Genomic DNA, 15,720 nt, shown 5'->3' on the forward strand with positions numbered 1-15,720 from the left:
TATCAAACTTGACTTTGTATGGTTGTCCTTTTGCTGTTACAATTTCAAAGAGGTATCCACATTCCTCTTCATCCATATAACAGATCGTTGCAGCTGGCTTGGGGTGTTCGTCTTCCATCTTTTTTTAGGTCCTGTAGAACTTCAATGTGCTTTGATGACCTTGGGGAACTGCCCGTTGAAAGCCCCCCCACCTCCCTGCATCTCACCAGAGTAGGCCGTGATGGCAATAGCTTCTACAGTGACTTCGGGTCTATTTAGGGATGATATAAGCTGCTCTTTAGGGACGGAACCCCACCACTTCTGAGGCCAGTTGCCATATTTCCTTTACTTAGAGACACGGAGTGAGTCGAATTGTCTTCTCCCCACATAGGCCATCTTCTAATCAGTAACCTAGTTTGCTATATGTGTGTGTGTGTGTGTGTGTGTGTGTGTGTGTGTGTGTGTGTGTGTGTGGTGTGTGTGTGTGTGTGTGTGTGTGTGTGTGTGTGTGTGTGTGTGTGTGTGTGTGTGTGTGTGTGTGTGAGGCATCAGTGTCTCCGGAAGGGAATAAATAGTGCAGCAAACACCAGACTCCCAGCAGGTAACAGTAAACAGACACATTGAAAGCAATGAATAAGCTTAAACCATTTGATAAAGCACACACACACACACACATCGCCGTCCTGTAGATACGACTCCTGAGTTGAAATGGTATCAGCGCTTTCGGCTGAGTCGACCGTTGAATATGATGTGTAGAAAGAATGGTTTCCAGGGTCCCCATCTGCCATAGTAGCGACTTAGATGTAATCAAAGGCACGTATAGATAGAGAACCCTGCCCTGTTGCACAAGAAGGACACCATTTACACAGTCCACTGAAGTGTGTATATGCACACATGCAAATGGCACTCGGTACATAAGCATACATCTGTCAATACCACATAAACCGATCCCAGAGAGGCCCGAGTCTACAGGCAGTTTGCTGAGATACACTTAGCGCCTCCAGTCCTCACACACTCAGGGGGTAATATCAGTCCATTAGCCTGACACACAAAAAGAACACCACGTTGGTTAGATAGGTTTCAACAGAGCCATTGCCAACCTCTGAAAAGCTCTCTGACAGCAACTCTCTTTGCTCTCTAATCAAACTCTTAGGACAACCTAAGCTTAGCCCCTATCCTCGTAACTCCATCGAACACCTCAGGATACCACAGACTGCACTTTCACTAAGGCTATGGCAGGCTGGTACGACTGCCTCCTCGAGAAGGAAAAGCTGGACCGTGTGAACGTGAGAGCCGGCAGCGCCGAAGGCGGCCATGTGACGATAGGCCCAAGGGACAGTCTCTTCACCGGACCCATGTATGTGCCGTTAACGCACTACCACCATCTCGACGCCCTATTAGCCATCATGGCGTGCTACGTCTCCCCGAGAGTGAAAAGTTTGTACGACTATCCCGTGAGACATGTTCACATTGAACCAGGGCAGCTGCTCCATCACGCATCACAATCCCCTGTCAAGTCAACGTGGAGAGGAGAAGAGTAAGCAAAGTATAGATACGATAAGGGTAAAAGAGAATATTACCATCCTATTCACACTACACCCACAAGTGGAAAGACACTGGTCCACCCTGGACTTGGTCCCCCCCATAGCCTTATGCGGCCAGGGACCACAGCCAGCCCTCAAGACATGGACTCCACCGCTAGCTACCAAGACCTGAGGTTCATTTCAAAGCATTACACATTCACTGTACAGCATGTATGCACTATGGTGATGACAAAGAATATGAATAAAAAGCTCAACAGCCGTTCTCACAGTTCAGTGCCATGTTGTTACATTGACTATTCATCTCTACCCCTACACCTGTCTTTCACTCATTACTTTGCAAGGCATACCTCGCAGTGTTTCATATCCCACATAGGAATATGCACTCCCAGCACTTACAGAGACGAGTGGTAGCACTATGGATCACTTTCCCAACCCTATTGCAGGTATAACTTAGTGTTTACATTGGGAGGGAGAAATGTAGCACATACCCCTGACAGACATGGTGAATTAGTCAGTCCTAGCAAGCAAAACTCCCGAATGCACTCTGTGACACTGAGACAGAATAGCATATTGTAGCCTAAGTCAGGTGCATGTATTATAGACACAGAGATAGTTAGGCAGGGAATAGGAGGACAGTGTGTACGAGAGACAACCCAATAAACATTGGGGCGAGGTGCAGCAACTATTACCTACATTGGATAAAGCAGGACATTAAACCAACAGTAGGGGGGAGCGACGGGAAGGTACATTTCCAAACACACCGGGTGACAGGAAGGTCAGGAATACTACTATCACACTCACCAGACACAGTGTTCCTAACCAACAGATATGTTATTTATATAGTTTTAGAATACTTTTAGAAATAGTTAGTTGATTACGGGGCCACCTGGCTGTTTGCGAACAGGGCACTTGGTTGGAATGTGGCGCGTGTGAGTTCTGGGGCAGGACGTTCCAGTGGTGTCCACCTGGTGGTAATGTGGTATAACAAATAAATGTAATAAACATTTTCAGTATTTCATTTTCTCTTTCTCATTTATTTTTCCTTTTTTGTTTCTTGTCCTTGGGTTTACAGTTCTTTATCAGAGTTTCCATTTCCTCACACACAGAGACATCCAATGTTCCCACTGCAGGCCATTTGGTGTTTAATTTTCTTGTGTGTTTTTCCCATTTCATAGAGATTTTATTATCTCCTCTTTACTTAGGGGGTGTCTAGTCCCTAATATCTCTACTGGTGTTGTATTCATTTTATCGATTGTCTACAGCTTAGCTATAATTGATTAAATCCTCCTTGCTATCTTCTTTTCCTTTTGATTTAATTCTTTGTGATGTCTATCCTTCTTATGTTTATTTATTTACTCACTATATCCTATCTTCTGGTTAATGATTGTTTTGGTCCTATTTTACTCTATCCTCAGCACTAGTTCCTATTTCACGGCTGGGTAGCCTGAGGCTGTTTTTCTCTACACAGCTTGTGCTTTATCCGTATGTTTTATCTTCTCACTTCACTCACCGTATATACTATATGTGTTTTGTTTAATACTTTTTATTATGTTCTGTGTATTTCACAGTGGTTACTTTAACACACTATTATGTCAATGTTTTATCTTTCCATAGCTTCTTTTGTCTGTTATCTATTGATTTTGTTCCCTCTTCCTTGTCAGTATAACCTCTCTGTCAACAATAACATATCTCTGACCTTACTGTTGACAAATGGAACCGGTCTCTAGTTGGGGGAAAGTGCTTGTCAGTATAACCTCTCTGTCTACAATAACATAACTCTGATCTTACTGTTGACAAATGGAACCGGTCTCTAGTTGGGGGAAAGTGCTTGTCAGTATAACCTCTCAGTCAACAATAACATATCTCTGACCTTACTGTTGACAAATGGAACCGGTCTCTAGTTGGGGGAAAGTGCTTGTCAGTATAACCTCTCTGTCTACAATAACATATCTCTGACCTTACTGTTGACAAATGGAACCGGTCTCTAGTTGGGGGAAAGTGCTTGTCAGTATAACCTCTCTGTCTACAATAACATAACTCTGATCTTACTGTTGACAAATGGAACATTCCACCCTAACATGTAGCTGGGAATACGTTATAAACTTCAGAATGTCAGTGTGTATGCTGAACCTACTTCCTCAGTAAATGGAACTATGTATGTATGGAGGGGAAAGCCTGCTATTATCTGTCTAGACTATGTATGTATGGAGGGGGAAGCCTGCTATTATCTGTCTACACTATGTATGTATGGAGGGGGAAGCCTGCTATTATCTGTCTATACTATGTATGTATGGAGGGGGAAGCCTGCTATTATCTGTCTACACTATGTATGTATGGAGGGGGAAGCCTGCTATTATCTGTCTACACTATGTATGTATGGAGGGGGAAGCCTGCTATTATCTGTCTATACTATGTATGTATGGAGGGGGAAGCCTGCTATTATCTGTCTACACTATGTATGTATGGAGGGGGAAGCCTGCTATTATCTGTCTATACTATGTATGTATGGAGGGGGAAGCCTGCTATTATCTGTCTACACTATGTATGTATGGAGGGGGAAGCCTGCTATTATCTGTCTATACTATGTATGTATGGAGGGGGAAGCCTGCTATTATCTGTCTACACTATGTATGTATGGAGGGGGAAGCCTGCTATTATCTGTCTATACTATGTATGTATGGAGGGGGAAGCCTGCTATTATCTGTCTACACTATGTATGTATGGAGGGGGAAGCCTGCTATTATCTGTCTACACTATGTATGTATGGAGGGGGAAGCCTGCTATTATCTGTCTACACTATGTATGTATGGAGGGGGAAGCCTGCTATTATCTGTCTATAGTATGTATGTATGGAGGGGGAAGCCTGCTATTATCTGTCTAGACTATGTATGTGATGTACAACAAGCAGTGCAGCAGTAATGAATGAGGAGGAAAGTGTTTCCATAGGTTTGTGTTGTTATTATTATTAGCGGCTTGGGTCTTTTTTAATATCAAGGAATATTTCACTTCCTCTGTTCATAGGAGTAACAACATGAATTTGTCCATGAGGCAGAAGTAATGTGGTGCGACTCGAGTTTCGCCATCAGCTGGAAGACTGTGTCCCTTTTTGGTCAGTGTCAGTGGAGGAAAGAGAGAGTGGAGGGATGTTGAGAGACGGACCCTCAGTCTGCTGCTCTCTCTCTCTGCTGAGACGGACCATCAGTCTGCAGCTCTCTGCCTCTGCTGAGACTGACCCTCAGTCTGCTACTCTCTCCCTCTGCTGAGATGGACCCCTAAGTCTGCTGCTCTAGAGACTGAGAGGTATAGAGACATACTGTCAAGGTGACAGGTATCCTAGTGGTTTAGAGACTGAGAGGTATAGAGACTTGTCACTCTAAGACAGTTTAATTTCATCTGGTTTCAGAAATAATGTATAGGATATGTTCATAACCCCGTCCACCTATAAGATGTGGGGGGATCTGTATGACTAAGAAGAGATACAAAGAACTCTGATTGTAAAACATCTTCTCTTTTTAGTCCTAGATATGTCTATGGTTACTGCTGAATGTAGTACCTCTAACCCTGATCGTAGGCCAAACAGTAATAACCACATTGTAATGTTAGAACACATAAGTGTATTATAAGGCATTATAAAGGTCATTAAAATAATTATAATATGTACTTCATAGAAACTGTTAACCTTTATATATTCTAACAACTCACATTTTGTTAGATGTATTCCATATTAAGGGTCCTAAACTAGGAACTAAAATATTTGTCTCCCTCTAGATGTTGTATGCAGATCTCTCTCTCTCCCTCCCAGCACCCCTCCTTCCCTTGTTCCCTCCCTCTAACCCCTCCTTCCCTCTAACCCCTCCCTCCCTCCCTCTAACCCCAGCCATCTGGCAGAACAAGGAAATCCCTCCCCCTCCCACAGACTCTCTTCTGTGGAAACTAAACTGATCTGAGTCTCTGTGTCGTCTGTCTGTGTGAGAGTGAACAACCGTCCAAATGGCTCAGCAGGGAGTTCTGCTGGACCAGGACCAGTTCCGTTGTTCTGTCTGTCTGGATGTACTGAAGGAACCGGTCACCATCCCCTGTGGACACAGTTACTGTAGAAGCTGTATTGAGGGCTGCTGGGATCAGGATGTTCTGAAAGGGGTCTACAGCTGTCCTCAGTGCACAGAGACCTTCACTCCAAGGCCTAATCTGAGGAAAAACAACATGTTGGCTGAGGTGGTGGAGAAACTGAAGACAGGACTCCAGGCTGCTCCCCCTCCTGCTCTGTGCTGTGCTGGACCTGGAGATGTGGCGTGTGATGTCTGCACTGGGACCAGAAAGCGGAAAGCCCTCATGTCCTGTCTGCCGTGTCTGGCCTCTTACTGTGAGACTCACCTCCTATCTCACTATGAATCTCCTGCTTTGAAGAAGCACAAGCTGGTCAAAGCCACCGCACAACTACAGGAGAAGATCTGCTCTCATCATGACAAACTGCTGGAGGTTTACTGTCGTACCGATCAGCAGTGTATCTGTTATCAGTGTGTGATGGATGAACATAAAGGCCATGATACAGTGTCAGCTGCAGCAGAGAGGACTGAGAAACAGGTAAGACCAGAACAACTTGTTGGTGACTGTCTGATAAACAAAGAGTTAAACATACAATACGAACTGAGGCTGTTTGAATATGAGACCATTCAAATGAAATGGACCCATAAATATGAACACAACCTTGAGTATATAGATATGTTAACCCAGATTCTTCAAATGTATCACCATTTTCTAAAGTCTGTTAGGTTCTGAACACACAGAGTGAAAACTCAAACCAAGTTTATTCACCCACTGGGTCATACAGCTGCAAAGACAATGTTTGATGACACAAGAACATATATTTATAACCTCATACTAGGCGGGGTCAACTGTTACACATGTAGACAGCCAATACATCTCTGTTGCTAGGCAGGAACTGAATTGGTTCCTCTCACTGGTGAAGTCATGGCCCTGCCTGATGCTAAAAGCTTTGTGGGTTTGGAAGTGTATTGTGTGAGATAAGACTGTAGTAGGAGGGTCGTTGGGGTGGGCCTCTCTGGCCCCCCTCCGAGAGGTTTCTTCTCACTTCATCTGTTGACTTGAACTCGAGCCGAATTCCTGTCTCCTCCCTAGTTCTGCAGCTGTCCTGCCTTATCAGAGACTAACTAGACTGTTGAATTCCTGTCTCCTCCCTAGTTCTGCAGCTGGCCTGCCTTATCAGAGACTAACTAGACTGTTGAATTCCTAGCTCCACCCTAGTTCTGCAGCTGGCCTGCCTTATCAGAGACAAACTAGACTGTTGAATTCCTGGCTCCTCCCTAGTTCTGCAGCTGGCCTGCCTTATCAGAGACTAACTAGACTGTTGAATTCCTGTCTCCTCTCTAGTTCTGCAGCTGGCCTGCCTTATCAGAGACTGAAACTAGTTGCCCTTTGCCTCCCTCTTTAGGAACATTGATATTCAACAATAACATATTTGAACAGAATATTTCAGCACTTCCCCTTGTCTCTCTCAGTAACTTTCCAACACCAAGTTCCTATCCACCCTTCATTGACCCTAACATATACATTCCTTATACATGTAAAGTCATCAATACGATATAGTATGGTAACATGAATAAGTATATTTCTAGCTAGAATCCAACAAGTCAAACATCATTATCATTACTTATCAAACATCATTATCATTCGTTTTCAAACACCATTATCATTCATTATCAAACCCCCAATCAACTCCCTGTTAAAACTATAATCATTCACATGACTACATAATGATATATTTTCAGACAGACACTTCCTCAATATTTTGATCCTTATCTTCTATGGGTCCTATGTCACATTACTATACTATTGATCTACTGGACTAATAAAGTTTGATAGCTCATTGAAGAGTGATTCTCCACAGAGGCAGCTGGGGATGAGTCAGCAGAAGGTCCAGCAGAGTTTCCAGGAGAGAGAGAAGGAGCTGAAGGAGCTCCAAAAGGTTGTGGAGTCTCTCAAGGTGAGTATTGCTGACCAGAGGAGACACATCATTTCACTTCTGTCCTCCAGTCAGAGAGAGGGAGAGACAGGCTCCTCTCCAATCCCACTGACCCCACCGTTGAGAACAGGCTGTCTTGAGCCCTTTAAGAGAATAGACAGCTTAATGTAACTGACGGGATATGAACCCAGGTCTACTGCAGGAGAAACCAACATATTGACCATTACATCAAGAGGACATTCCCTATTGGGCCGACAGTGGTTTAGAAGTCGCAGGCGGGGCTACCTCATCACATTACCATGAGTAACCATGGCTGACTCATGTCCCCTATACATTAACATGGAGCTCTCTCTCTCTCTCTCAATACAATTCAAAGGGCTTTATTGGCATGGGAAACATATGTTTACATATGAACAGAAATGAACAGGGAACATTACACTCACAAAAGTTTCAAAGAAATAGAGACATTTCAAATGTTATAATTCAATTGGAAAACAGAGTTTTTTTGTGGTTTCACGGTGGGTGGAGGTGGAGCAATTGAAGTTGAAGGCTCTTGATGTTTGTGATGCCCGCCGCTTGGTGTGAAGCAGACCAGGTGGTGAGCGTGGTGAAACAGAGGAGTCACTGTCAGCGTTTGAGTCTTTACCTGACAAAGTCATGTTGGGATATATCAGTTATCCTGTTAGAGTCTTTGTGTTGAATCCACTGAGCTGTTTCAGGTGCAACGTTTATGGTCATGTTGCAGCAGTTTGTAGGAGGGAGATTCCACGATGTGGGAAGTGTGCAGGAGGTCATGGGATAGAGGACTGTGTAATTTCGGTGGATAAAGTTGTGTGTGTCAACTGTAGGGGTGTCCATGTTGCTGGGGATCAGAGGTGTCCAGTGAGAGAGAGGCAGGTTAAGGTGGCTAGAGTCAGAGTAGTGCAGAAGGTGGCGTATGCTGAGGCAGTGAAGAAAGTAGAGGAGGATGGGTCAAGGGTGTGGGATCCTGAGAGGATCCCTGTGAGTAGTATCCCTGTGAGTAGTAGATCTGTGCCAGCACAGAGGAATTGGCCAACGAGTGATATATGCTTCAGTAAGGTTGGCTTCTTAGAGTTCAAAGCAATGGTTATCAACTGTACCTCAGAAATGGAACGTAAATCACAGACAATAGATCTTGTGGTGGCAGCTGCAGAGAAGTATTTGGTCATGTGAGATTTGACTTCAGAAGAGTTCCAGGGTGTGTTGAGTGGTGGTGTCCCGTCCTCCCAGGTCGTTGGCATGGTGCAGGAGCAGATAGGGTCAAAGTAGTGGAATGGGGTAGTGGGTTTTTAATGAGTGTAGGGTTAGTTAGCATGGTGCAGGAGCAGATAGGGTCAAAGTAGTGGAATGGGGTAGTGGGTTTTTAATGAGTGTAGGGTTAGTTGGCATGGTGCAGGAGCAGATAGGGTCAAAGTAGTGGAATGGGGTAGTGGGTTTTTAATGAGTGTAGGGTTAGTTGGCATGGTGCAGGAGCAGATAGGGTCAAAGTAGTGGAATGGGGTAGTGGGTTTTTAATGAGTGTAGGGTTAGGACAAATGTAAGATCAGAGACATTTTGATAGATGTGTGGCAGAAGAGATGGGACTCTGAGCACAAGGGACGGCATTTATATGTCCTCTAAAGGTCGGTGGACCAAGATTCAAAGGTCAGATTAGGAAGGAAGAGGTGGTGTTTACTCGATTGTGCTTAGGACATTGTACATTGAACTGGTCCTTACATCTGGTTGGCAGCATGTGAATGGTTTGTGTCTGGAGGGTATTGTCAATGAAACGGTGGAGCATGTATTGTTATATTGTTGTAAGGATGTTGAAGAGAGGGAAAGATTGAAGTGTAGGGTCATTGAGGTTGGATGGGGTTGGGGGGGTGGAAGGGATTTGGGGGATGGGGGAGGGTCTATTAGAAGTTAGTAGGACTCTTTTTTATTTTCTCAGAAGTACTGAGTTAGGTAGGAGGATTTAGAAATGGTGTAAACCGTGATTGAACACACTCCAGCACAGTAGGTGGCGCCATGCACCTTTAACGTTGATTTGCGGACCGCCATTATATCATAGAAGAAGAAGGTGTTGTGGTTCCTGAGGAGGGCTACTATTCTTTTTGCATATTTTCCAAATGTATTTTGTAGTTGTTAAGGGTTTATTTATTAGTTTCCACTGTTTATCGGTTAGAGTTGAGGGGGGAGTAGGGTAGTTTGTTTGGGAGGTGTGATGTCCTCAACCGAGTGGAGAAGAAACGCTGTCTCTTCAGGTGCGTTCTGGAGAATGGTGTGGAGGAATTATTGATCATGGTCGGTGAACAGGTGGGAGAGGAACATATACACTCTGTATCCAGAATGAACAAGGTGGTGGTTGTGGTAATGTAAAAGGTGAGTCTTGTTGCCCGGCTAGTTACCAGTATGATTTATGTGAGGGGTGTGTTGGTGCTGATTTCAACAAGAGTAGTGGTGTCTAATCTGCCTCCGTTTATTACGGACGAACAGATCCGTAAAGAGTTGGTTCGTTTTGGTCCATTTCCAAGTGGTTTTCTGAACTAAATTCAAGGTTAAACAGGGGAGGGGTGGTACACAGGGTTTGTTAGCACAGATAGTGTGGACATTTTTTACAAATATTTTCTGATGAAACTATCCGCCAAGGAGCCCAGTGATATAATATTAGCATATGTCCCAGCTGTTTGCTGTGGTTTTGAAGTAATTCTCTTCCAGCCCACGTTAACCTTGTAGATTTACCTCAGGTAACTTATTGTTAACTAGGTTACAGCTACTTGGTGAGGAAGCTCACTGTTCACCTGGTTACATGTTGTAGTGACCTACAGTGTTAGTGAGTAGAACAGATGGTTGGTGCAAAGACATCAAACGTTAAACATGTTTAAACAGATTTTATTTCAGAAAAAGGTTTAAAACCTAAACAAAACGTATGTCCCTGTCCTCTTTTTCAAAATGTGTCCGATTTAAACAGATTTGTTGTTTCTAAATGGCTGCTGGGTAATATGATAATCGTTGAAATCTGTTGGTTCGTAGACATCAAATAGAGAGAATGCTGCGCAGGTTCACTGAGTTGTAAACCTAATGGATAGGTGGAGCTCATTGATTTGTAGCTCTGACTCAGTTGCTACCTCAGATTATGAGCCTATCAAGTGTGGTGAATGAGGTATGTAGTACCCACAGAAGACCACAGGGAGGAGCAAGAGAGATATAAACCCATACAGTTTTTCTCTTTAAATACCCTGAACCTAACAATCAATCAAATGTATTTATGAAGCCCTTTTTACATCAGCAGATGTCACAAAGTGCTGTACAGAAACTCTAACCCTACGTATAACCTATTTTAGCCTGAACCCTAATTCTAGGGTAGGGTAGCCTACAACTATTTTAGTAATAATATTATGTTAGTAAATACCGTTTTAGTACTAAATAACATTTGTTATTTTTTTAAATAAAACCTATGTAAGCATTTGCTTTTTATTAGTTATTTTATTATATTTATTATTGCAAGGCAGAACACTTGATAAACAAGACTCATTTGTTTTATATGTTAAATGTGGTTTGAACTGGGTGACATAGTAACTATGTGAAAGTCCAGCAATTGGCGTGGGACAGGTGGGGCAGGTTTGAGACTGATCTCTCTAATTAAATACACTTTATTTCTCAGCTGCCTCACCAATGTCTTTACGTGAATTAATAACTTTTAATTGGTAAATATTTCCAATAGATGGCAGCATAAGACCACGTAGCATCAGTAATAGGCTACAAGGAGCAATATGATTGACATAAAATAGCATGCAACCAAAGACAATGTCCCATGATTTTCTAAAATGGTAACTACCTACTGTCTCTGTCTCTCTGTTTCTCTCTCTCTGTCCCTCTCTCTCTCTGTCTGTGTCCCTCTCTCTGTCTGTGTCCCTCTCTCTGTCTGTGTCCCTCTCTCTGTCTGTGTCCCTCGCTCTGTCTGTGTCCCTCGCTCTGTCTCTGTCCCTCTTTGTCCCTCTTTGTCCGTCTCTCTCTCTGTCCCTCTCTCTCTGTCCCCCTCTCTCTCTGTCCCCCTCTCTCTCTCTGTGTCCCCCTCTCTCTCTCTCTGTGTCCCCCTCGCTCTCTCTCTGTGTCCCCCTCGCTCTCTCTCTGTCCCTCTTTGTCCCTCTCTCTTTGTCCCTCTCTCTGTGTCCCTCTCTCTGTGTCCCCCCTCTCTCTGTGTCCCCCCTCTCTCTGTGTCCCCCCTCTCTCTGTGTCCCCCCTCTCTCTGTGTCCCCCCCTCTCTCTGTGTCCCCCCCCTCTCTCTGTCCCCCTCTCTCTCTCTGTCCCCCTCTCTCTCTCTGTCCCTCTCCCTCTCTGTCCCTCTCTCTCTTTGTCCCTATTTGTCCCTCTCTGTGTCTCTCTTTGTCCCTCTCTCTGTGTCCCTCTCTCTGTGTCCCTCTCTCTGTGTCCCTCTCTCTGTGTGTCTCTCTCTCTCTCTCTGTCCCTCTCTCTTTGTCCCGCTCTGTCTCTGTCCCTCTATATCTCTGTCCCTCTCTGTCTGTCCCTCTCTCTCTCTTTGTCCTTTTTTGTCCCTATCTCTCTTTGTCCCTCTTTGTCCCTCTCTCTCTTTGTCCCTCTCTCTCTTTGTCCCTCTTTGTCCCTCTCATTCTTTGTCTCTCTTTGTCCCTCTTTGTCCCTCTCTCTCTTTGTCCATCTTTGTCCCTCTCTTTGTTTGTCCGTCTTTGTCCCTCTCTCTGTCCCTCTCTCTCTGTGTACCTGTCTCTGTCACCTCTCTTTGTGTCCTTGTCTCTGTGTCCCCCTGTCTCTCTGTGTCCCCCTCTCTCTCTGTGCCCCCCTCTCTCTCTGTCCCTCTCTCTGTCCCCATCTCTCTCCCTCTCTCTGTCCCCATCTCTCTCCCTCTCTCTGTCCCCATCTCTCTCCCTCTCTCTGTCCCCATCTCTCTCCCTCTCTCTGTCCCCATCTCTCTCCCTCTCTCTGTCCCCATCTCTCTCCCTCTCTCTGTCCCCATCTCTCCCTCTCTGTCCCTCTCCCTCTTTGTCCCTCTTTGTCCCTCCCTCTTTGTCCCTCTCTGTCCCTCTCCCTCTCTGTCCCTCTCTCTTTGTCCCTCTCTCTCTTTGTCCCTCTCTCATTGTCTCTCTTTGTCCCTCTCTCTCTTTGTCCCTCTCTCTCTTTGTCCCTCTCTCTTTGTCCCTCCTTGTCCCTCTCTCTCTGTCCCCCTCTGTGTCCCTTTCTCTCTGTGTCCCTCTCTGTCTCTCTCTCTGTCCCTTTCTCTCTCTCTGTGTCCCCCTCTCTCTCTGTGTCCCTCTCTGTCCCCCTCTCTCTCTGTGTCCCTCTCTGTCCCCCTCTCTCTCTCTCTGTGTCCCCCTCTCTCTCGCTGTCCCTCTCGCTGTCCCTCTCTCTCTTTGTCCCTCTCTCTCTTTGTCCCTCTTTGTCCCTCTCTCTCTTTGTCCCTCTTTGTCCCTCTCTCTCTTTGTCCGTCTGTGTCCCTCTCTCTCTGTGTCCGTCTGTGTCCCTCTCTCTCTGTCACGTCTCTTTGTGTCCCTCTCTTTCTGTGTCCCTCTCTCTCTCTGTGTCCCTCTCTCTCTCTGTGTCCCTCTCTCTCTGTGTCCCTCTGTCTCTGTGTCCCCCTCTGTCTCTGTGTCCCCCTCTGTCTCTGTGTCCCCCTCTGTCTCCGTGTCCCCCTCTCTCTCCGTGTCCCCCTCTCTCTCTGTGTCCCCCTCTCTCTCTGTGTCCCCCTCTCTCTCTGTGTCCCCCTCTCTCTCTGTGTCCCCCTCTCTCTCTGTGTCCCTCTGTCTCTGTGTCCCCCTCTGTCTCTGTGTCCCCCTCTGTCTCTGTGTCCCCCTCTGTCTCTGTGTCCCCCTCTGTCTCTGTGTCCCCCTCTGTCTCTGTGTCCCCCTCTGTCTCTGTGTCCCCCTCTGTCTCCGTGTCCCCCTCTCTCTCCGTGTCCCCCTCTCTCTCTGTGTCCCCCTCTCTCTCTGTGTCCCCCTCTCTCTCTGTGTCCCCCTCTCTCTCTGTGTCCCCCTCTCTCTCTGTGTCCCCCTCTCTCTCTGTGTCCCCCTCTCTCTCTGTGTCCCCCTCTGTCTCTGTGTCCCCCTCTGTCTCTGTGTCCCTCTCTCTCTCTGTGTCCCTCTCTCTCTCTGTGTCCCTCTGTCTCTGTGTGTCCCTCTGTCTCTGTGTGTCCCTCTGTCTCTCTGTGTCCCTCTGTCTCTGTGTCCCTCTGTCTCTGTGTCCCTCTGTCTCTGTGTCCCTCTCTGTCTCCGTGTCCCCCCTCTCTCTGTTTCCCTCTCTCTCTCTCTGTTTCCCTCTCTCTCTCTCTGTGTCTCTCCCTCTCTGTCCCTCTCTCTGTCCCCATCTCTCTCTCTTTGTCCCTCTGTGTCCCTCTCTGTCTCTCTCTCTGTCCCTCTCTCTCTCTCTCTCTCTCTCTCTCTCTCTCTCTCTTTCTCTCTCCAGAGTTATCAGTCTCTCTCCAGTATCAGTGTATCTTCAGACTTACCCAGCATCGTTGTCCGTCCTCTTCAGTACTTTGGAGATGTGAGTAAGACTGTGTCTGAACTGAGAGAGAAACTAGAAGACTTCCTTAAAGGAGAATGGACCAAGATCTCCACTACAGGTGTGTTGAAAACAATAAGAACATCAACTTTAGACCATTGAAAGTTCCCTACTAGTCATATACATGTGGAATATGGTATGATGATAACATTCCCTCTCTCTGTCAATGTGTTTGTGTGTCTGTAGTGAATATAGCGGATGTTGTACTGCCTCCAGAGCCCAAGACCAGAGAACAGTTGTTACAATGTGAGTCTCTTTATTGTGAAGTAACTAACAGTCTCTTTTTACTGACACTCCTAACAATCCCTCTAGAAATATATAGCAATAGTAGATCTAATCAAAGACTGGGTATCTATCTGACTCCTCATATTTCTCTGATTTGATCTCTGCTGTGCTCTAATCAAAGACAGGGTAGATACAGTATCTGACTTAACTTATTGTTCTGACTCCCCTCATTGGTCTCTGCTCTGCTCTTCTCCCAGATTCCTGTCAGCTCACACTGGACCCAAACACAGCACACACACGCCTCTCTCTGTCTAAAGGGAACAGAAAGGTGACCTATACAGACCAAGTCCAACCATATCCTGACCATCCAGACAGATTCATCAACTACTGTCAGGTTCTGTGTAGAGAGGGTCTGTCTGGATGCTGTTACTGGGAGGTGGAGTGGACTGGGAATGGTTTATACAGCAGTCTCATATAAAGACATCAGCAGAACAGAGAGAGGTAGTGGATTTGGACACAATAACAAGTCTTGGAGTTTACAGTGCTGTAGTGGTGGTTATTGTTTCAGACACAATAATGTTGAGACTAAAGTATCAGGCCCTCAGTCCTCCAGAGTAGGAGTGTACCTGGATCACAAGGCAGGTACTCTGTCCTTCTACAGTGTCTCTGACACAATGACCCTCCTCCACAGAGTCCAGACCACATTCACTCAGCCCCTCTATCCTGGGTTTTATCTCTGTTATGGTACTGCTGAGCTGGTTAAACTGTAGTAGGGTCCACATAGATACTAGTCATGCTGGTGTAGTCTATAGCTGAGCTGGTTAAACTGTAGTAGGGTCCACATAGATACTAGTCATGCTGGTGTAGTCTATAGCTGAGCTGGTTAAACTGTAGTAGGGTCCACATAGATACTAGTCATGCTGGTGTAGTCTATAGCTGAGCTGGTTAAACTGTAGTAGGGTCCACATAGATACTAGTCATGCTGGTGTAGTCTATAGCTGAGCTGGTTAAACTGTAGTAGGGTCCACATAGATACTAGTCATGCTGGTGTAGTCTATAGCTGAGCTGGTTAAACTGTAGTAGGGTCCACATAGATACTAGTCATGCTGGTGTAGTCTATAGCTGAGCTGGTTAAACTGTAGTAGGGTCCACATAGATACTAGTCATGCTGCTGGTGTAGTCTATAGCTGAGCTGGTTAAACTGTAGTAGGGTCCACATAGATACTAGTCATGCTGGTGTAGTCTATAGCTGAGCTGGTTAAACTGTAGTAGGGTCCACATAGATACTAGTCATGCTGGTGTAGTCTATAGCTGAGCTGGTTAAACTGTAGTAGGGTCCACATAGATACTAGTCATGCTGGTGTAGTCTATAGCTGAGCTGGTTAAACTGTAGTAGGGTCCACATAGATACTAGTCATGCTGGTGTAGTCTATAGCTGAGCTGGTTAAACTGTAG

The 15,720-nt window shown here is 45.6% G+C and overlaps 1 protein-coding gene across 1 annotated transcript; it reads left to right on the plus strand.

The window, feature by feature from the left end:
- Positions 1-5,116: 5,116 nt before the first annotated feature.
- Positions 5,117-15,148, plus strand: LOC145863057 (tripartite motif-containing protein 16). Its single transcript, XM_082968302.1, has 5 exons — positions 5,117-6,107; positions 7,432-7,527; positions 13,942-14,101; positions 14,227-14,286; positions 14,523-15,148. Exons 1-5 carry the CDS (start codon positions 5,514-5,516, stop codon positions 14,741-14,743), a joined length of 1,131 nt encoding a protein of 376 aa, XP_082824428.1. The 5' UTR covers positions 5,117-5,513; the 3' UTR covers positions 14,744-15,148.
- The last annotated feature ends 572 nt before the right edge of the window (positions 15,149-15,720 follow it).

This window comes from Salmo salar, chromosome 23, assembly GCF_965601325.2.
Source record: "Salmo salar chromosome 23, fSalSal1, whole genome shotgun sequence".
NCBI classification, from domain to species: Eukaryota; Metazoa; Chordata; class Actinopteri; order Salmoniformes; family Salmonidae; genus Salmo; species Salmo salar.